Raw genomic sequence first — 25,950 nt, 5'->3', positions numbered from 1 at the left:
CCCCGGATTTATTGGCGTAACACTGACCGCTCTTAACATCAGAATATTTTAACAACTTGGCATGGAATGTACGAGTGGGGTTACTTTAATTTATTTTATTATAAATAAACAAAACGTGACAAACATTATCGTCAACATTAGGAAAAGTAGCCGTACAAAACAATAACTTGAGGTAGTAACAGTCTAAATAGAAATTACTGTGTTGCCATAAAAACATAACTTCACTATTAACAACATAAATAAAAGAAGTTAGTGAAAGGCAGCACCAGTGAAAAGTTTCTCACTCCTTCATTACATTGACCTAGAAAGTGAGTCCAAACGTTTGACTGGTGCTGTACATCCAAACAATGGTGCAGCTACAAGGTACTCTGTCAAAATGAAGATACGGCACGATTACTCATTTACCCCATTGGGAAGATGGGTGGAGGCCAGAGGATTTGTTGTCTGTGTAAACATATTAAGGCCTCAGAGAATTGTATGGCGATATACCTGAACATTATTTTGAATATGCACCCTCTGATTTAACTCAAAGTGTGTCCCTTGATCCAGTGTCACAAATCAGCCGCTCGTGCATCCCTTCCCCCGAGACCTAAGCTCCTCCAGTATCTCCATCAGGAACAGCGTGTTCTCCCCTTTGCACTCTCTCACCGCCAGAGACATCTGGCCCAGGTAACTCCCTCTGCCCAGCTCCAGCAACGTCTCTGCGTCCTCCACCAGCCTCACCGCCCGCTGGTCGGTCCAGCCCACAGTCACTGTTTGGTGGGAGTGGGTCCCCAGTGCTCCGAGCAGCATGTGGCCCAGGCTGTGGGACTTGTCGCTGGGCTGCGCGAGGCCCCTGAGGCCCCTCTCTTGCTGGTAGGAGAAAATGATGTGGGCCAGCAGAGAGGATCCGGCCTCCAGGAGGGGCAGGTTCAACACCTCGCTGCAGTCGCTCCTCAGGGCCGAATCCCCCAAACGGGCGCTGCGGAGGAGCTCCTCCCTCTGACATGTTGAGACCAGGTAAAGTGCGTTCCGCTCCTCTCCATCATTCTGCTGCAGGATAGCGGAGCCTGGAGGGGGCAGAGGTGTGAGGGATCAGATTTGCTGACTTGTGACTTTCACGTCTCAAATAGCTAGAAAAGTTAGTCCCACTACATTTATTTCTCTTGAAAACATCTCAGGCATGGCACGGACAGACTGCAAATGTTTGCTTGTAAATACTTTTTAACAGGGAAGTATTTCTTTCGAGAACCGCAGTTTCCCAGATAGCGCTGAACACTGTCAACATGTACAATGAGCGAGTTCGTTAAGACAAGTAACTGCATGTCGCCTTCACACGCACAAACCATGACAAAAACACAAAATCTAAATGCAAACACTATTAAATCATCTTTGACCCCCTCATTTAAATTTACCTCGAAAGCAGAGAAGGATGTGCTGCTGTTTTGAGTTGCATCACCTGAAGAGTCCGTATTAGGAAATAAAGTCCCGCTAATTGATTGTGAATACAGCTGTAGCTCTACGTTGCTCTTACTTTGTTAAGCGTGCAAATGGCCTGGCGTTATCTTTGCTTTCCAGTTAGCCTTTTGTTAATGTAATGCCGTAATGCTCAAGTCTATCCTCAGCAACACAGAGAGCTACTAGGGGTAACTCACAACACACCTTTACTGAGACATCAAAAAAGGGCTAAATGTTCTACAAATGCTTTCAATGAAGTTCTATAATATTGATTAATAACAAAAGTCCATTGAGGCAAATCAATGTTAAGTCATGCGATAGAAATGGAAGAAAAGTTAAAACCATTTTTTCATGATTTTTTACCATCCCCTTTTACTTTATCTGTTCAGTTTCCTAGTGTCGCACTTTGCCTGCGTGAAGCGGGCCGAGTCAGGTGTGAGCCCTTTGTTTGCTTTTACACGGATCCATTTCTATGGCAAACTGCTCGTGATGCCACTCGACTGCTCAACCCCCGGCCGCCACATACGGGTCCGCTGCCCTGTGGAGGCCCGTTGGACACACCAAAGCTGCTCGTTGGTTCTGTCTGACAGACATTATGGGGCCAAAGCATTATATTTTAAAGAAGTGGCCAATCGTTTGCGAGTGTGTGTGTGTGTGTGCGTGCCTACGTCAAACTAGATTAACCTTCAAAATGCAATTTTGAAGAACAAAAAACAACAACCTTGTTTTAAATGACACTGTTGAAACAAGTTCAAAATGGAACAATATGAAGTGTGAAGTTGCTCTCCATCTCTCTGTCTGCCACTGAACTAACACTGTGTAGCGGTTACGAGATAATCGGTGAGCTCACGTAGCTGTTAGCGGGGAAGGTCAGCGCTCGTCTACCTTTTAGTGCTTCAAGCCTGAGTGGCAAAAACTCAATCTGCATAAATTGTGGCATTAATCTACATAAACTTTTACATAAGCGGGGAAATTTCAAATGCAGGGGTCAGGCATCGGGGGCAGCAGTCAAGAACGTAAGAGCACAGATTTGATCAAAGTGGCCACGAGAGAAAGGCGGGGGGGGGGGGGGGGGGGGGGGTGAGGGGGAGGTTGTTCACAGTGGGTTTCTATAACAAGCTGTCCTCGCTATTGCGCTCATGCAGCAGGAAAGGTTGTAACATGTGAGGCGTGACACATAGCAGCCAGCTTCACGTCCACGTCCACGATGTGCAGTCAAAAAGCCTCCATAGTGCCCCGCGCACATGGAAACGCAACATCGTGTCTCCCGGGAAACGCATAGATCTTTGTCCATTTCCAGATGAGCTCCAAACGAGATGGGATGCTCCAGGGATCGAGGCCGTCTTCCTCTACAATTTATCACGCGCCTTTCTTTGGAAGGACCATTAGGGCTCAGCTCTGCAAGGGGTCTTTAAGTCTGGGATACGATCCCCAGCATCCTGTGCAGTCTTAAACCTAAGTGGAGAAAATCCCCCTTATTAACATGCATCCTCCTCCAATGTTGAAACAGTTGTTCTTTTGTTTAACTGGCACAATACAGGAACTTTTAAACTGATGTATAAGAGAACACATACACAGATAAAGAACTTTCCCTCCTTTTCTTTTGAAATGCATGAATTCAAAACATCAAGTGAGATGGAACTCAATGTGTTGTTCATTCATGAGAAAATAGCTTATTGCAGAAAATGTAGATGTAACGTTCCAGATAAAGCAACACCACAAGTCAGATTCACAATAACAGCTGTATTGTCAGTAGACAGTAGAAATCTTTTAAATATATATATTATATATATATCTTTTTCAAATACACTGAGTGAGCCACAGACTCTGCTCTTGTGAATATTAAAAATCGACTATAGAACTCTCAACAAAACTCCTGCAGAAATAAAACATCAGCATTGTGCTTCAGTGCTTTTATATCCAATCCCACATACTACTGTACCTCTGACGTGTCTCAGACACACACACACACACACACACACACACACACACACACACACAGCGTTAGAGAAAGAAATTCAAGATTGTGGAGTGCACTTTTGCACAGCATCCCCCCTACGACAGTGTGTGAAACCCGGCTGACGAGCTCCAACCAGGATGATGACATTGGGGGGGGGGGGGGGCTGCAGCGCGGCCCTGGGCTCGGCTCGCCTGAAAGCCGGTACTGTACGCGTTTGATTGTAGATCTGTCTGCCTAACGTGTGTGTCGGCGTGTTCGTCAGATTTGCATATTTACCTCCCTGACTTTCTCCCTTTTATTTCCATCAAGCATCCGCTTGTGTTGGTTTGCTTTTCCCCCTGAGATGGCTGGCTGCACGGCTCCATGCGTCCAGAAGTGAAAACCACGCTGTAATGCCCTAAAACTGCACTTGATGCAGACATCAACGATCATTGCCACTGCTTAGTTATATAGACAAACAAATAGCATTACGTTGTGTTCATAATGCTAATATACACACAGTTATGAGACCAGGGGCCGGGGGAATGGTTTGGGTGCAGGGACAGTGACTGAAGTGCATCCAGGTATTGGCGCTCGGTGTAAGATATGCTGCAGCAGAGATAAGTACAGCACCTGGGGGATTACATGGGAACACAGGATAATTACACCATTCTTTATATGTGTGTGTGTGTGTGTGTGTGTGTGTGTGTGTGTGTACACACACACGGATGGGAAAATGCCCCGCTAAACCTCTGCGCCGAAGCTTCAGCAGAAGGAGGAAATTCGCATGCCGAGCATCAGCGACGGCCTGATGCACCAGCCAGATGCAGTCTGGCTGACACACACACACACACACACACACACGGAGCGCAAAGCCCTTTGGCCTTTAGAGGGCAGGCGAAGACAAGAAATATAAAAGCGGGAGTGGAGGAAGGGAAAATTGGCGCAAATAGAGGGTGGGAGGGGAGGGAAAGAAAGATGCAGTGCTCCCTCCCCCTATGTAGCTCTCTCTCTCTCTCTCTCTCTGGTCTGATGCTGTGGCTGAGGCAGACAAGCTGGGGAGCAAGCCGCTCCACAGCATGGTAAACATCCTCTCTTTCTTTCTTTCTTTCTCCCCATGCTGCCTGAAAAAGGGAGGCAGGAGGAGTGTGTGAACTGCAGCCAGGGGCCCGGCCTCACATATCCACGGGGAGCAGCTAGCTAGTGACTAGAAACCACCGCAAAAACAACAAGGCCGAACCACGTGAAGCAGCCAGCGGAGAGGCATCAGATGCAGGGGGGAAAAAAATAAAAAGAACAGCCAGACATGTGAAAATATGCTTTGTGAATGCTCAGTGATACATTTCTCCTCCTTTCTACCTTTGATATTCAGAGGATGGAGAAGCCTGGGGAGGCTGCATCTGATGAAGCAGTCGTGCAGCTACATTTGGTTCTGGATTGAGCCGACATTACAGCCAGTGACAGGGCTCTGACTTCTCAGTCACAGGTGAGCGCCATCTTAGCAGGTTGTGTCTGATTAACGTGTCCCTGGTGAGGCACAGTTTCAGAAGGGGCGAGGTTGGATGAGGACAGGAGGCAGCTTCAGGTAAGCCCCAGCCACTCCATCACTAGTGAGTCGTGTTAAGATTCTTTACTGTATGCTGATCAGCAATGAGCGATTAGCATCTTAAATAATCAGCGTGTCAATCAGTAAAGGATAATCACTGCCATCCACTGTTAGCTCTACTAATATGTCATGCACTGAATCCTCATGTAAACGCTCTCCTATGATGCAACGCACACAACCTCATTTTAAATGAAGTGGCCTGAAAGATCAGAACTAGAGGTTAGATGGAGGTCGAATGAACACATTAATGACACATTTAACCCAGTGGGTTCTACTTGTATGACAACAACTACGACATGTTTTCCCTCTACTTAAACACACATTATGCAAAGGCAGGCGCACAAGAGGTGCTGGTTGAGAAGCAAAACAGACATTTTATGAGAATCAATCACCCCCCCCTCACCTTACACTCGGTCAGTCAGTAAGATGTGCAGCAAGTGGATACTGGTAAGTGGTAGCCTATTTATAGTGTCATTAGAAAACACCAAAGTAGCCGTGTTGATTAAATCATCAGTAGACCTGTGAGTTTGGAAATTGCATAAGGGCAAATATCATTCTGACTTTAACCTGTCACGTTTTCCACACAAACACAGACGCAAAGTGTTTCACTACAACACCAAGTACTTCAAGCGGAAAACTATGCATTCAATGCTGCCGCTTTGTCCATGAATACAGGATGTGTTGATAGAGAACAGATGCATTTACAGCTGCTGGTAAAGCGATTTCTTCCTCTCCCGCTGGTTGGGTTTGAGTAAAGAGTCGTCACGTCTTTACTCCCTCGGGGCCATTGGGCGTGAGCCCCTGAACGCTTGTGCTTTAGTACGGCGGTCGGAGGAGAGAAGGCGTTGAGATCCAAGCCCTCAAAGTTGCGGCCAATCAATAACCAATATTGCTCTTCACTGTGCTATTACATTGGACTTCAAAAGATTTCACTTTTTATTAAAACAAATGCCTCAAATAGTTAACAACTTGATCTAAAAAAGAGTTAAAGTAAAAAATGAATAAACGGTCTACTGAGGCAGCCCCGCTGTCTGCCATCAATCACTGTGCGTTGCATCAAGAGGTTTTTGATGAGTCTAATAGGCCTGAGCCAAGCAGCAAGTCATCAATGAGCAGTTAAAACAGGATCACTGTGACAAATAGCCAGCGGAGTCAATCATAGCAATCCCTTCAACAAGCCTTGGCTTTACTCACATTAACAGTATTGTCAAATTTGACTGCAAAAACAACTCAATTCTGTTCAAGTTTCTTAAAAATCCTTTACGTTTGACATCGTGTTGGCACAGTTAAACTTCGGAATCTCCGACTCACTTAACATTCTGGTTGAATGTGCTGCTCCCCCCGGTACGCAGCGTTCTTATTGCCACGCAAAACTAAACGAACAACGCTTCAGGCTTCAGCGTCTTATTGAAGGAATGACTGAAGCAAGCGCACGCAAACTGCTACTGGGGGAGTCCTACCACTGCAGCGTACGCGGGGTGGAGTTCAAGGACAAAGTGCCGACTCACAGAAAGCGCGTCATGACCAACAACATAAAAACCTCTCGGCCTTGTGACCGTGCTGCTTGTTTTATTTCAATGACAAAAGAAGTGAATTAAAGACAGGTAACTTGGCTCTGCGGATGGAGGAGCCTTTTGTCTCCTTTAGTTTAACGGGCATCGTCTGTAAAACACAGGCCTCATCTGAAAAGTATCCTCTCCCTCCTCTTGGAGCGTGTTGAGGATCGACCTGGGAGACCTAATCTTGTTCAACCACCCGCAAAAACAGAGAAAGAAAGTCTGAGGGGGGGGGTAGACGGCGTTAGAGAGAGAGGCAGGAAGAGCGGAGAAAGAAGCACAATCTATTCTAAAGATCCCCAGCGAGGGAAGCCCTTGAAACACAGCCTGGAGAAAGCAGCAGTTGAGACATCGACACACCTGAGCGAAGCCGAGGGCCCCGAACGCAGCCTCTGATGCTACGGGGCCTCCTTCGTTGTTCCCGGTTCACGACCCACAGGGAAATAAGTACTGAGCGGAATGAACTCTCTTTACCGTGTTGACAGTGCGTCTAAAGCTCTACCTGTGTGTGTTAACGTGTGTGTGTGTGTGTGTGTGTGTGTATCTGTGACAGAGATAGACAAACTGTCTCCGGCGGTCCATGGGGACCGTGCCTTTCCCGTACCACTGAGCAAATGACATCTTTCTGCTCCAGAAACACTCGTTCACATTAAGATCTGCTGGGACCGCTGGATGCCGTGCATCAACCCGGGCCGTGTGTGTGTGTGTGGTACAAAACATCTAAAGGGGAAAATGTAAAGGAAGTCGAATTGCGACCCTCTTCGGCTTCTCTGAACTTGACTTGAGCAGAATAAGAAAAAAAATAAGGTATATATACTCTTTCCCCTCCAAGCATCTAAATGAGTGTGTGTGTTTACCAGTCGAGGTGGACTTGCTGTGCTTACTAACACGGTGGGCTGTATTGAGAGGATGCCATCAGCGATTACGGTCACAGGGCCGAGTGGTGACAGCTTAAAGGCTCTTTTCTTCATTTCTCCACCCCCTTTGCTAACTGACACGCCTCTAGTGTGTGTGTGTGTGTGTGTGTGTGTGTGTGTGTGTGTGTGTGTGTTTCGGTGTGTGTGCCAGGTCTGAACTGCACAGCTAAAGGCTCCGGGTCATTTTCCATTCCAATCAGGGGTACCGGCTGCCCTGGCCACCCTGCAAAATTTAAAACACTCCTTCCAGCTGAGGAAGGGGCACAGGGAAGCGTTGACTCTCACACTCTCTCTCTAACACACACACACCAGCATACGCTCATTAAAGGATTGGAGTTTCAAGAAAATATTTGTGCATTCATTCACATACACCAAAAATACACTTCTGTACACACACACACACACACACACACACACACACACACACACACACACACACACACACACACACACACACACACACACACACACACACACACACACACACACACACACACACACACACACACACACACACACACACACACACACACACACAGAGAGAGAGAGGGGGTCATATGGGGCAGCCTTGGGCAATGGAAGGAGGAGGAGAGCAGAGTCAGCCTTGCCCTCAGCCATGGCATCCTTTCCTTGCCAGCTCTATAAGCCTGGAGGTACTGAGGTGGAGGGGGTTAGGGTGGGATATACCCCCCCCCCCCCCCCCTGCAATTCACCCCTGAAAAAGAGCCCAGGCCTCCCAGCAGACAGGCTCACAAAGGGGTGAGATCACTCCCAAATAAAGGCTTTGTTGGTGTGCCAGTGTCAGTGTTGCCCTCTTTGGCCTACCAGAACCTTGGCAGCTAGGTTTTGGAAACAACGGGGCGAATGCAATGCCTCAGTGCAAAATATAGTTTCAGGAGATGTAGCGCGCACCAGGCAGAATAAAAAAAAAAGGAATATAATAAATAAGGACAGAGACGAATGGAAATGCATCTGGCCTACTAGCCTGATTTCCTTCCATGGAAACGTAGCAGCGCGTCTCCCTGGACAACATTTTGAAAAAATGGACATAACTCCTTCTTAGGTTAGCATTAAGATGCTTGCCGTAACTGACCAAGTTAAGCCCCAAAGCCAAAACTTCCAAGACTCACCAACTAGGACTTAAAGACAAAAAAAGAAGATGGTGTCTATGGCAACCAGATGGAGATCACAGATAAGAGACCAAGAGAGACAGTGTATCCTGAAGTCAAGAGGACCACCTCCTCACCAGACCTCCGTTGCAGACAACCCGCCATCCAGGTGTGAGAAAATAGCAAAGAGTGCAGAGAGAGCGTGAGAAAAGGAAGTGTAATGCACGAGCCTGCAGGTGTTTGACATTGGGAGGGCTCTCATTCCCGTTTCCTGCTCGACCAACCCTCAGAGACGTGGCCTGGACAGCAGGCCGGCCGCTTGCTGCCGACACACAGGCACTCTCGCTTTATCTTCTCATTTTTACAGATAGCCGCATGTTCTTCTGACCTCTTTTAATTGCCCCTTCCTCTTGTAGGAGGAGAGAAAAACTAAACGGGAGTGCTCTCTTGTGTCCTAAACAATCCCAGTCTAATTTGGGGGTTTTTGAGGAGAGAATATGTACACGCGGTAATGGGAAAGCAAAGCCAAATTAACTGTAATTAGTCAAAGTGAGAGGTGAGCAGAGGCACAGGTAGAGTGTTCCATGAGAGACTTGTTCAAGACAACACAGTCCCTCTGCCCCCTGCAGCACGCAGCCAGTGAAGCCATCCTCTACTGAGCTGCGACGCCCATCACGCTCACTTCAACCCTCCCGATTTACGCAGGTAAATAGACAATGTCCTTCTAACTCAAACGCATGCTTTCTTCATGAGAAATTGCAGTGTCCAGGCCCAAGTTGAATTAAACCTCATGACATACGTCTTTTTTCAGAATTGGTGAAGTCCCTTCTAAAGCCCCACAAAAAAAATAATACAACTGCTCTCAAAGGCTTAACATCATCTATGTAATGAACAAAGTGAGGCTTGATGTGGAACATCAAAAGCCCCTCCATCAACAGGTCCCTCGCTCTACCAGGAATCCGCTCGAGATAAAACCGGCCCTCCTAATAAGGTCGAAAGCAGCATTCAATCCGTCAGTAAGCCTCCGTGTTGGCTTTATTAAATTGAAAGCTTGTCTTGGCCACAGCAGCAGTGACATGCAACCCACTTATGCAGTACATCATTAGCTAAATGGCTAATTCCACAGATTAGCTCTCTTGGCAGCCAACTGGCTGCACAAGTAAAAGGTGTTTTATTCTAACATTATATGATTCCATCAAAGTGACGGGAACCATTTGGTTTAATGAATCGCTTCAGGGAAGATGGATTGCATGAAGACTTACAAAAACACTTGAGTGTATCGCACCCCATTAGGAAATATATACATGTAGCATGCAGTTGGAGTGGCAATTTATAATTGAACCTGCCCGAGTAATGATGGAGACGAAATAAAGCACCAACACTGACGTCAGTGTCAGTTTTAACTAACATGAAATTGTCCTATGGTGATTGGGGGAGCCAAATTAAAAGCATTAGTAAATACACACAGGTGCCCCTTAGTAAGCACTTTCAAGATTAGTATTACCTGGTATCATCGTAACATTCATTTATTATTTCAATAACAACAATATAAAATTGGAGTAAATCTTTTTAAATAATGTCTTATAAAGCCGATTCCTTTGTTGTTCTTTATATCGGATGACTCTATAGCACTGACTCTGGGTGTATTTGTGAAATTCACTCACCTGCATGCTCCAGCAGCATTTTGGCAATGTCCATGTGTCCGTTTAGCACAGCGTCGTGAAGTGGGCTGACTCCACCCACCTGGTTATTTAGCACAGGGGCGGGGCGGTGACGTAGCAACGCCTCCACGCACGCAGTGCTGCCATGGTTACAGGCTTCGTGCAAAGGGGTCCAGCCTGCGTGGTCTGTATGGTCAAAGAACAAGCACATAACCGTTTATTATTATAGCTTGAAGCATTGGTAGTTAAAAGCTTAAATATTCAATGTAAAGAGCTTTTGTCAAATAAAACTTTGCTTTCTGTCAAGAATTTCATGGAAGATGATGTTTGGTACAAGCAGTTCAATAGACTCGACCATTTGAAATATGACGAGTGTCATTATGAAAAAGTCTTTTGTCATGAATGGGGCTAAGTTGTTGGTTAGCTCTCAGAGCTAACGACGCGCAGCAAGTAACTAGCAGGCCTAACTGATGATTTGACTTTTTTAAATGAGTAAGCTTGTTCTTTTCATTTGCCTTGGGGCAAAATACATTCCTGTGGCTGAAATAAGGCTGCAAATACAAATCACCCCCTATGTACCTTAGGAATATTAACATTTCTAGGAAACAGTAAAACACTTGAGCTCCTACTGATTAACAGTGTTCATTCCAAACCTTAAAGCATTCATGGATAGACATATTCTAAAAAAAAGATCATTTGGAAATAATCACAACATGTATCCGTTTTATCTGATAAGCAAAGTTGCCCCTTAGTTCACTCGGCCTCGTTCAGGGAGACAAAGCCGACGAGGCAGCGATAATTTCACCGCTTGGCAAATAGTTCTGATAGTTCAGATACCGCCTCCTGCATAAGCCCCTACCAGGATGCAAGACCATTTTCATGCCGTTATTAAAAAGGCCATCACAACAATCAGAGAAATCGTTGAAGCATTTCCATAAAAGGAAGGGAAGTCATTATATTTGACCTAAAGGAACAAAAGAAAGTCTCTTTGAAATATCATAAGGCATTCAGTCCACTTAGCAAAGTCACACAAAGCTATACATTTGAGCCGGCAAACCCATCCAGATCTGTCTAGACACACCCTTTACATTTTAGCTAAAGGTTACCCTCACTGATGACGCATAAACACTCCTATTTCTTCACCCCCCGCCCCCCCCCCCGCCCCACCAATGTTAATCGCTCTCCGAAACCCGATAGCAAAGAGTGGGAGTTGAGTCGGATGCCGGTGAGACAGAGCATTCAGAGCAAAGGGGCGAGCGGAGAAATCCTACCTTTAACGTTGACGTCCGTCCCAGGAAGCGACAGGATCTGAAGCACCGTTTCCACTTGGTTCCTCTTGCAAGCTCTGTGGAGGAGGGTCTCTCCTTCGACCGGAACACACACACACACACACACACACACACACACACACACACACACACACACACACAAAAAAGGCGGAATAGATGAGATCAATCCAAAATTAGGGCGTGCCGGGATGCCCTGCCCATTGTCCCGCTCCATTTGGTGAACACACCAATAAAATGCGCCCAAAATTTCCCAAAACGCCAGCAGACAAAAACGTGACCTCAGAAAGTACGACGGGAACGCGATTAAGAAGAGTGATGAGGAAGGGGGAGATCTTTCAAGGTGGAGAACCCCCCCCCCCCCAAAAAAAGATGGTCAGATTAATTTGACTTGCTCTTTTCCCTCTTTTACAGTCAGAGACACACAGACGCCCTGAGCCCAACAAAGTTACTACCCGGGCATTCGGCGAGTAAATGAATGCACTTGCGAGAATGTGGTGCTGCTTCCTGTCCGCTCGTCCCTACATTGATGCTCGAGAGGAAGTTACGGTAGAAAGCCCACGCACAAAGCCTCCAAAAAGGATTCTTCACGGACCCAGGGTTCAAAAGCTCCGCTGGTCATCGCCAGTGTCACAACGTGATATTATTAAATCAGTAAACTACTAGTGAATGGGCATGAAAAGAAAAAAAAGAAAAGAATAAAAACTAATCACGGATTCTATTTACATTTTCAAACAGAATTCCCCCCTCCTCCTTTTCCTTTATTTCCCTTCATTTTCAATTGTCCCTAACTTTTATAATATTAAACCAGGAATACATTAGAGGGCCACAGCCGCCTCTTTTCATGTATGGCTGAACTTCAGAGGGACGTTAAAGGCCAAGCATGAGTGGCTCTGTGCTCGCCAGTATAATACACGGCTGAAAAGCACATAATAAATGCTTTACTAGCACCTCCCCAGGACGCCTCGCCTGTACCGGGGCTCCACTCCAGTGCGCACAGACTGGGGCAGAAAGAAGCAGTGAAGAAGGGAGTGAAAGGGTTTCAAGCATTTCAAAGCATATGGGGGGGGAAATTCCTTTCTTCCAGGAGGTGTCTTTGAGGATGAGGAAGACGCGTTAAATGTCATCCACGGTTAGCAAAGAGGTTGAAGAGTGGAGACAGGGGAAAAAACAGGAAAATGGGAGGACTTACTATCCAATAAAAGACGCCATTTATGTTCCCCAACAGAAAGGAGTTGAGAGATTATGTCCAGATCAGAAACCTCCAGAGAGAAAAGTATTATTTCCCTACTAATTGTTTTTGGGAATATTTTACCAAATGATCCTTTTGAAAGTGTGGTTGAATAATGCTGTTCAGAGGCCAGATCGTGTCGATCTAATATTGATACGCAACTCAAGAAAGAACAAATGACTGAAATCAGTCAAATAAGGGCTGTTCTGATTTTTATTCTGCAACTATGTCACTGCAAAAAGGCTTGTTGTGTGAAAATGAGACATCAGAATGCACATAATGTTCATTTGAAGGTACAATAGAAACAATAAAAGTGACCATCTCAAAATGTAAATCTTGGTGGACGATTTTGATTTTAGATTTAGAGAAGTTGTCAGTCTGCTTCATCAGCTGTTTTTTTTAGATTTAGTCCGAATTTCATTCCCTGATGAATACGCTCTCCATTGGGACACGTCCGTGTTCTACATGTGCTGCTCTGCTATTAGCACGTTCCAAAGCACAGTGATAAAACACCCATTCCGGTACAAGCCGTGTGTACACATCCTCGCAAATGCCAGGGCCAATCCATGCACTGTTAAATCACTGTAATGGCTCCAATTTGGACACAACGCTGCTATTATAGGGGTAATTGCATGCTCAGCATTTACAAGCACGGAAAGGATAAATCTGCCTGTCCTTTTCTGTAAATCCCCTGTTTCACACTTTAATAGAAAAGTGAAATGCATGTGTTGCTCCTTATATCCCTCAGTGTGCTTCCTGCACTTCTCTAGTGGGCGCGTCTCTTGGCCCAATGAACCCTGGACCAAAAATACTGCTGAAAGACGGTAACAATTTGTGAGGAATGTGCTATAAAAAGATATTCAGTGGTAGTTTTTGATACCTTAAAAGCAATTTGGACACTGCTGTCTAAGAGCAACATGTTATCCCCCCCCCCAAAATTTAGCGACACTAACATAAGGGATCATCATTTTACGTTACATTGACAAAGATTTTATTATGAATTATCTCCAATTAATAAGTAAAAACTAGCAATGGAGCCCTAGTGTGCCAACAGGAAGTAATACGACAAACTGAGCATCTGTTTGGAAAAATAGTATCAAATCCACTGCGGCTTAACAAATGCTTCGTTCATCTTTACATTTGTTTTTCAAAGCATAAAGATGTGCAGAACTGAAGAGGTTCATATGTAAATCAATATTCACTAGAAAATCTCTGGTTAGAAAAAAACTTAAATCAACATCAATGAGGAGATTTTCAGGACCCAATATGCACAGAAGTAGTTTTTGTTCCACTTGCAAAATGCCACTCAGGATAACCCTACTGTCTAAAATGAGTTAAATAGTTTTGTTACAGTACTCTTCGGGATGATTAGACACTAAAAATACATACAGTCACCAAACTCCATCTACTAACATGTGTTAGAATCATTTTGCTCCTGTAACTTTTTCAGAAGTTATAGCAGGGTATGTCCTGACTTTGTTGAACATAGAAATACAGAGACTACACTTTGTAAAGAAGCAACCTTTTACAGTTAATTATTAATGCTGGTAATCAAAAGTGCCTTCACATTCCCAGAAAAGTAGCTTTTGAACAATGTTGTGTGAATGTTGATTTGTATAATACATGCAGCAGTTCTTGCTAGACAATACCATACAGTATATTCAGACTGATTTAGAATAAAATCCCAACAGAGCCTCCAGAAGGAGAGGAAGGAAGTGGAAAAAAAAGTTTGTCCCAAATCCCTCAACCCCGCTCAGCTACTTTGACAAAGATACTGAGGTTCCAGGATGCGAGACAGATGCTCTAAAGTAAAGAAGTGCAGCATATAAGAAAGCAAGCTTACAGACGTGGCTGAAAAAAAGCCAGAGATAGAGAGAGAGTGGGAGGGGATGGGATGGGATAAGAGGGCGAGAGGGGAGGGTGCTGTGCCGATGGTTCATCAAAAATTAATGCCGACCGCATCGGTATAGAGATCACGTAGTGGAAAAACAACACATGCCAACAGCCTTGAGTCTCCTCGGCCCTCCCCCCACTCCCTCCTTTGCACCGGCACGGGGCCTTTCTGATCAGGTGAAGGTGGGGAGATATGAGCTCTGACACCTTCAAAAGTTCACACAGAGTGCAATGCCTCTAATTGCAGGAAGTTCCACCAGTGCATCTGTGGCCGACCCTAATTGCTGCATATAATATCCCTAAAATCCAGATCTGAGGCGCATTGTGAGTACTAATATGTGCTATTGTATGGGGGAGCCATTATTTCTGTCTTCTTTAAAAAGGTGAATAAGACATGAGGGAAAAAAAATCAAAACAAAAAAAAGGCTGCGTGTTGAATTTCAATTCAAATAGAACAAGTGGAGGAGGAGGCGTGACTTAAACCGAGCTCCACCCTGAACATGCATGCAAATGATGCAGCCGCGATGCCTGGATGGAAGCGTGGTCCGATGCAGATCAATCACTCTGGGCCATACATTATGTGCTCTTCATTAGACTGAAAGTGATGACATGAGCTATCATGTGCTTCTTTACTGATGACCATTAAAAGTCGAGCAGCAGGGGTTTATGTATGTATGTATGCATGCATGTATGCATGTGTGCGCCGTACCTGCTGCGTTGACTCTGTTCAAACCTCTGGGGATGTTCCCATTCACCAAAGAGCTCTGAGCACTGCTGGAAAGAAAGCACATGGTCAGAGGGTTTACGAAAAAAATAAGCATGCATGTGCATTTACGTCAACATTTCCAAAGTGTCATCGACTGACCAGCATGAGGCAGCGCGGAGACCTAGAGGAACAAGGAAGGGGAATAGGGCATTACTGCGCTGCGAAAAGGGCCATTAGCAAATGAATCCCTCTGGGCGTCGCATCATTTCATATGAAACCTGACAATATCTGTCAAACCCCTTCTGCGTTGGCCCCACACACACACACACACACACACACACACACACACACACACACACACACTTCACACGCCCGATCCTCCATTCCCCATCTCCAAAGCACTTTTCCTCCCACTTAACGCCTCAAACGCAGAGACAGAGAATTCAATGTGAGCAAGCACATTAGGAGGAATAACTAGTAAAAGAAAGTGAAGCCTCTTCAAAGTAGTGGCGTGCTAATAGCTGTGGGCTGTCACTAGTCCTGTGAGCGGGTACGGAAGATCTGCCTGCATGAAGTCTGACAGGTGTCTGGGGTGTCTGCGTCCGTGCGTGTGTGTGTGCGTGTGTGTGTGTGCGCTGCATTGAAGCGGAGTGCCATCCGCGTTACCGGGAAGAGGCTTGTTCCTCGGTAATTGGCTTGTTCGGTAGCCAGGAAGGAGCTCCCAGCAGTGAGGGGGGAAACACGTCCCGTCACGATGCCTGTTATTAGCAGGGACAAGACTGAGAAGAGATGAGACGAGCTCTCTTTCTGTGTGTGTGTGTGTCTTTGTGTGAGAGAGAGAGAGTCCGTACGAGTGCCTGGTATAAAGGCGTGCCACTTCTTAGGTCAAACCACTTCACCCGAGTGTCCCCTGTCCACATGCAGGCTGGCAGCAGTGGAGGTTGACAGTACTTGGCTTATACACGCCCCAATCTTTCCCTCCCTCATGGTCTCCTTTAGGACGCCAGCATGCTGTCAGTGGCCCAGCAATCAATTCTGGGCCCGGGGCCGCAACAGCCCTTGGAGGCAGAGTCTCCAGAAACTTGTGAGAAATACTGGAAGTAATGGGGAAGTGCACGTTGAATGCCAGAGAAATCTATGCAATACATTTTGCACTTGCTAGCATTTCACCAAAAAAAAAAAAAAAGTCCCAGAGTAGTTACAGGCTTTTCTTGAGTCCAGCTGATAATGAATACACGCAGGTCTGCTCAGAAGAGAAGAAGGTAAACAAATAATAATAACAGCAGTACAATGTAGAGCTTTAGTTAAGCCAGCAGGACAAAAGAAAAACCAAGTTTAATTTCAGCTTCCCTTCTGTTAAAGGCACTCACTGCCTCGCTGACAGCAGGGAAGTCAAACAGCCACCTAAATAGTCGGTCTGTCGGCTCGGTATGGCTTGGACGTGTGCTCCGATGCCAGCCTGTCGGTTTGTTGGTGCAGAAGAGGCACACTCGCCATCACACACACGCACACACACACACACGCTTCAAGTCACAGTAACCACAGCCTAATGCGTTGTAACAGTCAGAAATGAGAGATAAAGCGGGTCATGTGGCTCCTCTCAACCTTTATGACCTTTATATCCTGCTCTTTTGATGAATCCAATACCAAACATCTCACTGGGATTTTTTGTTTTGTCTTCCACAGTTTGAAGTGATGGAACACAGCAGTCACATTTGTATTATTTAAGATCCGCTTCGGTAAAAATTTTGCTTTTAATTCTTATCCTGTTAAGGACCATGAATTACTGAAATGTTTTGACAAAAAATATAGTTGAGTACTTTAATTTTATTCAACATAAATCAACATATAGCATTGTAAATGCTAAGAAACTGAGGACGATGTGTTAATTGATTATGACTGTCAACATCCCTGAAATTATGTATAATATACATTCAAGCATGAAAAATGAACAAACAAGATTTTCTTTTTGGTTTCTGTTCTTGATTCATCACAGGCTTTGTCATTTTGATTTCATTCTTTTCTTTCAGGGTCAAATGGTTTTACATGCCCTTTGGCATTTCTTTATCTCACACGCACAGATTGCATTTCTTGTTTCATTCAGTTCCTCTCATGTTCGTGTCAAAACTAACTAAATCGCTGAAACAGTGGGGAAAGGAGAGAGCAGAACGAGTAGAAAGCCGGGATGGAGGGAAGGCTAAAACGGATCAACGCATGAACCAGTAGCCTTCCCATGAACTTGCTCCCTTGTGGCTCTTCCCCTTCCCCAGGCCGGCTACCTGCTGGTGAAGCAGCAGATGTCTGATACCGAGTATGGAGAGTGTGTTGGCATTGAGAGAGGGACTCTGTATGCGAGTGTAGATCAAGAGAGGTGAAAAAGGGGAGCGAAGGCTGAGCTCTGGTGGTCGTAAGGGAAGACACAAAGGCCTGATGGGATTTCCTGGTCTGTCTATCTGTCAGCTTCCTGTCCAAATCAGACTCAGCTCTGTGGGTGTGTGTGTGTGTGTTAGAGATGAGAGGGTATAACCTCCCTATGCACCCCTCCTTTCAGCCAGCACACACTGATAGGATCAGACCTGGGCATGACCCATCACATGCCAACTCCTCACGCTCTGTCTGACCTCCATTTGTCCCTCTCTAGCTTTCCCTCAGTCCCTCCATTCATGCATCTCTGCTTCTCACCCCTAACCCACAAAAACACACACACACACACTTTCATCCTCTCTCCAGGTGTTCCTTTGTTCCTTTTAACTCACATTTTGCTCATCGGGCCCGTACCATTTCTGCGTTTGAATGTATGAGTGGAAACCTGACGATGGATGCAAAGTAGACTGGCTGGTTAACTAGTTTTGCTATTTTACACACACACACACACACTTACACACGCACGCACGCAGCCCAAATAGAAAGATCCAGAAAGAAATAAAAGACAGATGCGGCTAATTTAAAAGTTTAAAAGAGACCTTTGGGGGAAACAAAACAGCAAAGTATAGTAGTATTTAATTGGATTCGTTATTAAAAAGGTTAAGCAATTGGGAACATACAAACACTCAGTGATTTAGTTATAATTAAGAGCAATAGACTATTTAAAATCCCACAATGACCTGTGAAAGTACATTTTCCATGGATTTGGTGGTGGGATGAGAAATCACATACAGTCCAATCTAGACTAATCTACAGGTCCTTGTGCAGCCCTGTCCTCTGCATGTACTGTATATCTTCCTTGTCTTCAATGTTCAGCCTTAGGCTCTGATGAAAATGTGCCCTGAGAGATAAACAGTGGTAGATGGACAGCTGTGTGTATCTGACCTGTATCTGGTGCCCTGGCTGGTCCAGCTGTGGCAGGTGGTTTTGGTCCTGAGGCAAGCACCAGAGGGTCTCTGAGCTAACTTTTCCAGAGCAGGCATGTAGGACAGCACCTGTCGGAGACACACACAAAGTTAGACGGTGCCTTTACACTGCAAGTGGATGTTAGTGCGTCTTCATCGGATTGAGGAGGCACAAAGACATCAACCGTGAGTGAGAAAGCCAGCTGTTCTACTGCAAGGTAATGCAATGGGTAGTTAACATCAGCCTAATGATTGTCTGTGAGAGAGGTGTTAAATACAACATCAGATTCACAATACAATGTTAACTAGTGAAGAACTCCTTTTTTTATTCATTTTTATTGTAACTGGAGAGCAAAAGAAATCAAAATAATTAAAACCGGCATATTAACTTAACTCTGTTTTAATTCTTTTTATATTATTTAATTATGTTTTATTTATTCCTGTTAGTTGCTGTGTGTGTGTGTGTGTAAGCATGTGTGTGAAGTTTTATCAGAATTGTAATACATCTCACATACAGAAATGTTTATTTACGGTACATGAACTGAAAATGCCTGCTAACCAAACTATTCAAACAACATTTTCCAAGATGTCACTCAATGTCTTCATGACTTACTAAACTAAGCAGCACATGACTAGCAGGATTTACAAAAGTAAGAGATGCATGCCACAAAATGAATTCAAAGGCTTTAAATGACAAACTATTTTCAGGACGAATGACGTTTTCGGTGAATGGTTAATGGAAAGGAAGGTGAGGAACAAAAAGCAAACAGACAAACACACAAACCATTTTCTTAAAAGAGAGGGGTTCATCTCCAACTGTGATTCCACTTCTGCAGCAAAGACTCCTAAATATGGCATCTGCTATCATCAACTTAAGTCTAGTTGAGCGGATCCTGACAACAAGCTCTGCCAGAACCTCTGGAGATACATCTGCAGGAGGGAAGAGACATCAGAAACCAGTCAGTGAAAACTGGGTAGATTGCAAGAGAAAGCAAAGATGTCAAAATAGTGCAGTGTAAAAAAAAAATCTGAATATGTAACGGTAAACTTTGTCCTAAATATTGTGATTGTATTTCATGCACATTCTATTCTCTGGTACATCATTTGTAACATTTGCCCGTCATAAATCGGTCACATACAGACAACATGAAATACAAAAAGTACATGTATGGAGGTGAAACATTTCTATTTGGATTCGTTACCCTGGCTGGTGACAGCAAAGTGCTCTGCTAGGTCTTTGAGGCCCTTTTCCACCAGGTTCTGGTTTAGCTTGAAGTGCTGCTGACACCAGAACTCCACCAACACAGACAGGAGGTCCAGCAGTGTTTCAGCCAAATGCAGCTTCTGCTTCTCGTCCCTCTCAGCGTGCTCCTTCAGAGAAGATAAACCTGTTAGCAAGCCTTTAGAGTAGGAGTGACTGTGTTTTCCGGTCCGATCACAAATGTGATCCAAATGGTAAATTATCTAGGGCGGTGTAACGCGCCGAAATGATGAGTTACCCAGTATTTACCTCATTCACGGCCTGCACCAAGAGCTGGATTAGTTGTTTGACAGCTCGGGACAACAGCGTGGAGCGCTCCCACACTGTCCAGAAGGTTCCATACAGCAAAGACCCTGTTGCTGAAGCCTGAGAGACTCCTGTCGCCTCATGCAGCACAAAGTCTCTGAGGAGAAAGATGAAGAAGGCGAGGGTGACTAAGGAAAAGCTACACTGTTCCATTGGATGCTATTAAATACATAAAGGCAAGTTCAAACTGAAATATATTACACATTCCAGCCATGTTCCTAAATGTTAAAAATAATGGGAAACCCCTCCACAGCTGTGTCCATGTAGGAAGGATTTAGAGCTTAGTCGGTGAACAGATGTGAGGAAAAACCTTGCCCCATCTCCCACACGGAATACATGAAAGTTACCCGCTGGTGACAGAGTGGAGTTCCCCTTGGAAGAGCTTGAGGAAAAATGCCAGAAGGTCACTATGAAAATGTAACAGTGTTGGCAGGGCCGGTCCAGGGAGCGGATGGCAAGTGACATCACTAGACAGGCAGTAACTAAAGGAAAACAGCAAAAGAATGTGTGAGAAAATAATTGTAATACATTTTCAACAATTAGTATTATCATATGTTTCCCAATATCTAAAATGCAAACAAAATAATTGTGTATGGCCTTTACCTGATGGCCGTCTCTAGAAAAGGCCACAGGCCCATTTTACACCGAGGACACTGCAACACCTGGGCCAAATATTTTTTCACTGTGCTGGGAGGCAGCCAGGGAGGGTTGGTGACAAGAAGGTTGTGCATGACCTGCTGGAAATTCCTCAAGAAGGCAGATGTGGCATTACCCTGTGAAATAATGAACGGACAGATTGAGTGTTTTGAGTATTTAAATATTGAATAAAGTGTCAAACTGCATTTTAGTCCAAAGACAGTAATAAAAAAGGCGGCTAGAAAAGCTTCCCCTGAGACGTGTGCAGCAGCAGGGAGGAATTTGGTAATTCTGGCCCTACCTGCTGTGCGTATTCTAAAAGGGACACCAGGTATGACGCTGGGGGAAGCAGGCCTGGGAAGATGGTACTTTTGATTGAGTCCAAGGCTTCAGTGAAGAGCCCACACTCTATCATACTACCAACATTGCTAAAGTCCGTTGCAGTACCCTGGACGGATAAAAGAACAATGATAAAAGATAAGAGGTACATGGAAAAGGGAGAAAACATTGCATTCAAGGAGACAGACGGCAGATGCAGGAGGGCAGAAGGGTAATAGAAATAGGGAGCAAATGAGCATCAAAAGATCCTGCAGGTCTCTGGACTGTCTGTTAATGGCAAACAATACGGATTCAGAAACTACAGAACGGAAACACATGAGCACTTCTAATAGCAATCGAATAGAGATCCACCTGGGTAATGTGTGGTCAGGACAGTGGAAAGTATCAGTAATAGGCCTGCCAATCAAAACTCTCACATCAGCTGACAGTGGTGGTTAAATTGGTGACCTGGGTATGACTCGCCCTTGCTCTCGATGTCACTTTCCATTGAAATGTATGATATAAAGGAAATTGAATGACCTGATCTTCTTGATGAAACAGTTATTTTAGAAATGTATGGCGGTGATCAAAGTTGGGGGAGGCGGGTGGTGTGTGCGCTTGTCTACCTGGGGCTGTAGCCGGTGTGGATCATGGTAACCAAGAAACTCAAGGAGGCAGAGTCTCGGCCGGGCCTAAAGCGAAAGACCCCATTAAAAGGTGTAGAATACAAGCGGCACTTGGGACAAAAGGTAATTTAGGCGGGCAGAATGTAAACAGACTAAAAGCTTCTCTGAAAATTAACTTCACACACAAACACGTACATCCTGTCTGATGACATAGTCCCGGAGTTCTGTCTCCAGCTTGGAAAAGTCCACATCAACAAAACTGTCCTTTGTTGTCTCCGCTGACTCGTCATTGGTTATGTTGAACTTCATATCCACACAATTGCTCTGCCAAATAAAAAAAAGGGATACTTATATTGAAACAACGCTTTCATTTAAAATTGTGATTAACCAATTCAAACTCAAATAGACTTAAGAACTCAATGCAAATAGGACAACATTTAAATAACAAAAGGAAATGGTAAATTGAAATGACAATAACACAATGAAGACAGATAATAAATTAGGAGGATATTGTCCATAAATTAGTCTGACTTACCCCAAAGAGGTGCTGGACAATGTGGCTTACGGGGTAGCAAGGAGCATTGTGGGATTTTGAGTCCTCGGTGACGGGTTTAGCCATGACATGAGTGACAGAGGCGTGAGTGGGAGGAGGGCAGTGGTAAACTTTGGCCCGACCTGCTTTTAGCAGCCTGGGAAACATCAAAGTAGAGCTGATCCAGTATCCCACTCTGCAAAATGTTATTCATACTAGCTTTGTTGAGATAAAGTTTGCGTGACACCTTACCGTTTGAACATGGCTCTGCGGGTGGGCTCCTGGACCACCAGGAGAACCCTCCAGCCCTGAAAGGCGCCGGTGACCCTCCCGCTGGCCACCTTCTCCCTCCAATGCCTGGCAGGGTAGACGGGAGACGCGGCACCTGTGGTAATGGCAATTTCATAGGGCCCCTCCGAGAGCCAGGATCCATGCTTAAAACTGTCCAGCACATATTGTGGAGTCACAACCCACTTTCCTAGGAGGAAAACAGGGATTTGTGAAGTGAAGGTTTTTTTAGAAGTTTATTTAGAAAAGCAGTTTTGATCCATTTTTCCGTATCATTAATATTTAGTGACTGACCTGCAGCACAGGCGGCCAAAAACTTCTCGCTGGACAAAACCTGAGGGATTATGAGATGGGTGGAGGAATGCTGATAGACCTATAAGATTAGCACGGAATCAGTCTGACGACATGTAACAGGAAACAATCATCGGCAGACGACAAGACCTAGTTTTTAATAATTGAATAGATTAAAGCTATTCCTGTAGGCGGGGCTACGCGGTGTGATCATTACGACATAAATGACTTAATAACAACATCAAACTGTCGCCCAATCTCAGCTGTGAGAAAAAACACAAAAATGTCAGGATTTACACCACTATGGAGAAGGGGAAATTATAATATATATATATATATTAGGGCCGGGACTCAATTAAAAATATAAATCTAATTAATTAGAGGCTTTGTAATTAGGGTTAGGGTTACATACAAATATTTTACCTGAGAACACTGAGAAGTCATTTTTTTCACATGGATTTTTTTTTGTTCAACCAATTTCAGTGTAGCAATAGCATATTTAGAAATATAGTACTTTCAGAAATTCAGGTAGCCTATAGGTAAGTAGACCTATGTAAACTATTTTTTTAAGTAGACCAATACTTTCAAGTACATTCAGAACATTAGTTATTTTTTCTTAGTTACCCTGGTCCTTAAACCAGTCATCTGGTGCAGTGTGGGTTGGGTGTGGGTCCTTGTACCCGGAGAGGGGCTAACGTCCACGCTAGCTGCTAATTGTTTTGCGTTGAGGTGATACTTGAGGCTCGATGTGAATTCCTTGTTGGGTAGCTTGCACACAACCATGCTCTTATCGACGCTTCCATCCGTGTGTTTTTTATAATAAGATTTCCCATTCACGGGGCCACCCGGCACAGTCTCGTCAGCTTCTTCGTTCATGTTCACTGTGGTTTGTTGTTGTCTGAAGTCATGAACGCTAGTTGGTGCTCCAGTATAATCGGTCCTCCGAAACTCATCCAGTGAGAAACGTTCCGCGGTGCAAAAAATAAGTGTAAAAATGCGTAAAAAATGTGTTATTTTTTGTGTAATTAATTAATACGCTAAAGTCCCGGCCCTAATATATATATATATATATATATATATATATAAGGGCTGTCAAATGATGAAATTTTTTTTAATCAGAATTTTCAGTGGATTAATCACTATTTGCAATTACACCTTAATCCTAACCATTTTTCTTTCTGAAATGCATACCAAAGATAAATAACAGGACACAGATACATAATTATTATTATTATCATCATTATAATTTTTTACATAAATACATGTTATTGATATTTGACTTGGTTTAATTCATTCCAGAAAATAATCAAATCAATGTTATTTGATACGTTACAGACTGATTTCCCTGCACGGCTCTAGAAGGGTCTCAAGCCTCTGCAGTTTATCCCACTCTGTTGCGGTCGGCAAAACGAGTTTGTGCTCCTGATGGTCCAGGGCTGCGATGACCAGACATGTCAACCCTCCCGATATTTCCGGGAGACTCCCAAATTTCAAAGCCCCTCCCGAAAATCTCCCGGACCGACCTTTCTCCCGAATTTCCCCCGATTCCCACCAAACAATAATAAAAGTTACACCTTGAAGTCGAGCGGCAATTAGAACGGAAAAAGATGAGACTGGCGCTGCAAGGAAAACCGCTAGCACTAGCATGTGTTAAAAAAATTGACGTAATTAACAACAAACAACTAATTAACGTCGTTAACGCGCTATTTTTGACAGCCCTAATATATATTTATTTGAAATGTTGTATACCTTACATACATATTATGGATTAAACTATTTAATAACTCATAAGTAGTTACCTTTATTACACACAACTGTAAAACAAGTTGTAAAGGAAGTATTAAGCTAATCTTAATAACACGTCTGATAAGCTAGAGTCAACTTTCTATTCATGTTCATGTCAAACCACCACTCCCTGCGCAGTTCAGCTCTCCTGTCGAGGAGGGATTGTGGTTAAACGAGTCGTTGACAGGAAAATTGGTTTCACTTATACAGGTGAAACTCGAAAAATTAGAACATCGTGCAAAAGTTCATTTATTTCAGTAATTCAACTTAAAAGGTGAAACTAATATATTTTATCTAGACTCATTACAAGCAAAGTAAGATATTTCAAGCCTTTATTTGATATAAGTTTGCACAATATTCTAATTTTTCACCTGAAGTTTCACCTGTAAATTAGACCCCTCTGTAAAATAGAAAAATGAATTACAAGTTGAAAGCATTTTAGCAAACTTGGCCTTGGCCAAAGTTATGCAAAACTCACTGAGCCGCCAACGTATTTTCCACCCAGCTTTTGGATGATCTGGACCAAAACCCTCTTCTTATCCCGGGTCTTGATTCCAGAGATCTGGAAAACCTGCATGCAGTTTGCCATCCTGAGGACGAGAATGAAGACGGGAACCAATGAGGCTCTCTCACATGTAACCTACATCAGATTGACTGGAAACATTAAGGCTGCAATTCTCGTTGAACTAGTGGATATTTAGTGAGCGCTTTTGGAACAACAGGTTTGGGGGTTGCTTATGCTGCATGAACATTGTGACACATGTTGGTATGTAGGGCATCACTTACCAGTTAAATGCACTTAGACAGTTGCTTGCACACAAACAAAATAATATGGGTGTATTATAACTTTCTCTTGGATGGTATGTGTTGGATAGTTTTGTTACCTACACGTGTGCTGACTAAAATACCCCCCAAAAAGCATCAGATTCAGCGGTAAACAGAGTGCAGTTGTTTAAGCAGTGTTGACGTTAGCTACCTCTCCTCATTCCACTGATGATCCCTCCCAGTATACACTGGCGCGCCAGAACCTCGACCACAACATCCAGTGTCGATAAGCGGAGGTTTGTATCAGCGATTGGCCGCTTCTTCCAAAGATGATTTATCAACTGCAACCCGACTCGAAACTGTAAATGAAAGTGCCATGTAAGAAACCCTGAGGCAAATTCACCGCCCAACCATCACGCATTCGCAAGTTCACGGTACAGCTCACTCATTTACAGATGGGTGATTATTTATA

General features: G+C 44.3%; 1 protein-coding gene across 4 annotated transcripts; it reads right to left on the bottom strand.

Annotated features, from left to right (window-relative positions):
* Positions 1–75: 75 nt before the first annotated feature.
* Positions 76–25,906, bottom strand: slf1 (SMC5-SMC6 complex localization factor 1). 4 transcript variants are annotated; one of them, XM_037483361.2, is made up of 18 exons: positions 25,690–25,906; positions 25,192–25,303; positions 22,932–23,010; positions 22,602–22,827; positions 22,353–22,506; positions 22,013–22,141; positions 21,818–21,883; positions 21,175–21,321; positions 20,841–21,010; positions 20,585–20,719; positions 20,181–20,334; positions 19,873–20,041; positions 19,455–19,600; positions 18,651–18,760; positions 15,345–15,409; positions 11,497–11,589; positions 10,229–10,411; positions 76–1,049 (listed from the first exon to the last, which is right to left on the bottom strand). In XM_037483361.2, the coding sequence occupies exons 2-18, from the start codon at positions 25,300–25,302 to the stop codon at positions 559–561; spliced, it is 2,628 nt and encodes an 875-aa protein (XP_037339258.2). In that variant the 5' UTR covers position 25,303; positions 25,690–25,906; the 3' UTR covers positions 76–558. The 4 variants fall into 4 exon arrangements, with proteins under 4 accessions (XP_037339258.2, XP_037339259.2, XP_062418362.1 ...); XM_037483362.2 differs by having other exon boundaries at positions 15,345–15,406; XM_062562378.1 differs by lacking the exons at positions 25,192–25,303; positions 25,690–25,906 and adding an exon at positions 23,553–23,988.
* Between the last annotated feature and the right edge of the window lie 44 nt (positions 25,907–25,950).

This window comes from Pungitius pungitius, chromosome 5, assembly GCF_949316345.1.
Source record: "Pungitius pungitius chromosome 5, fPunPun2.1, whole genome shotgun sequence".
NCBI lineage: Eukaryota > Metazoa > Chordata > Actinopteri > Perciformes > Gasterosteidae > Pungitius > Pungitius pungitius.
Note: the sequence above shows the minus strand (reverse complement) of the source record. Positions and strands in the feature narration are given on the sequence as shown.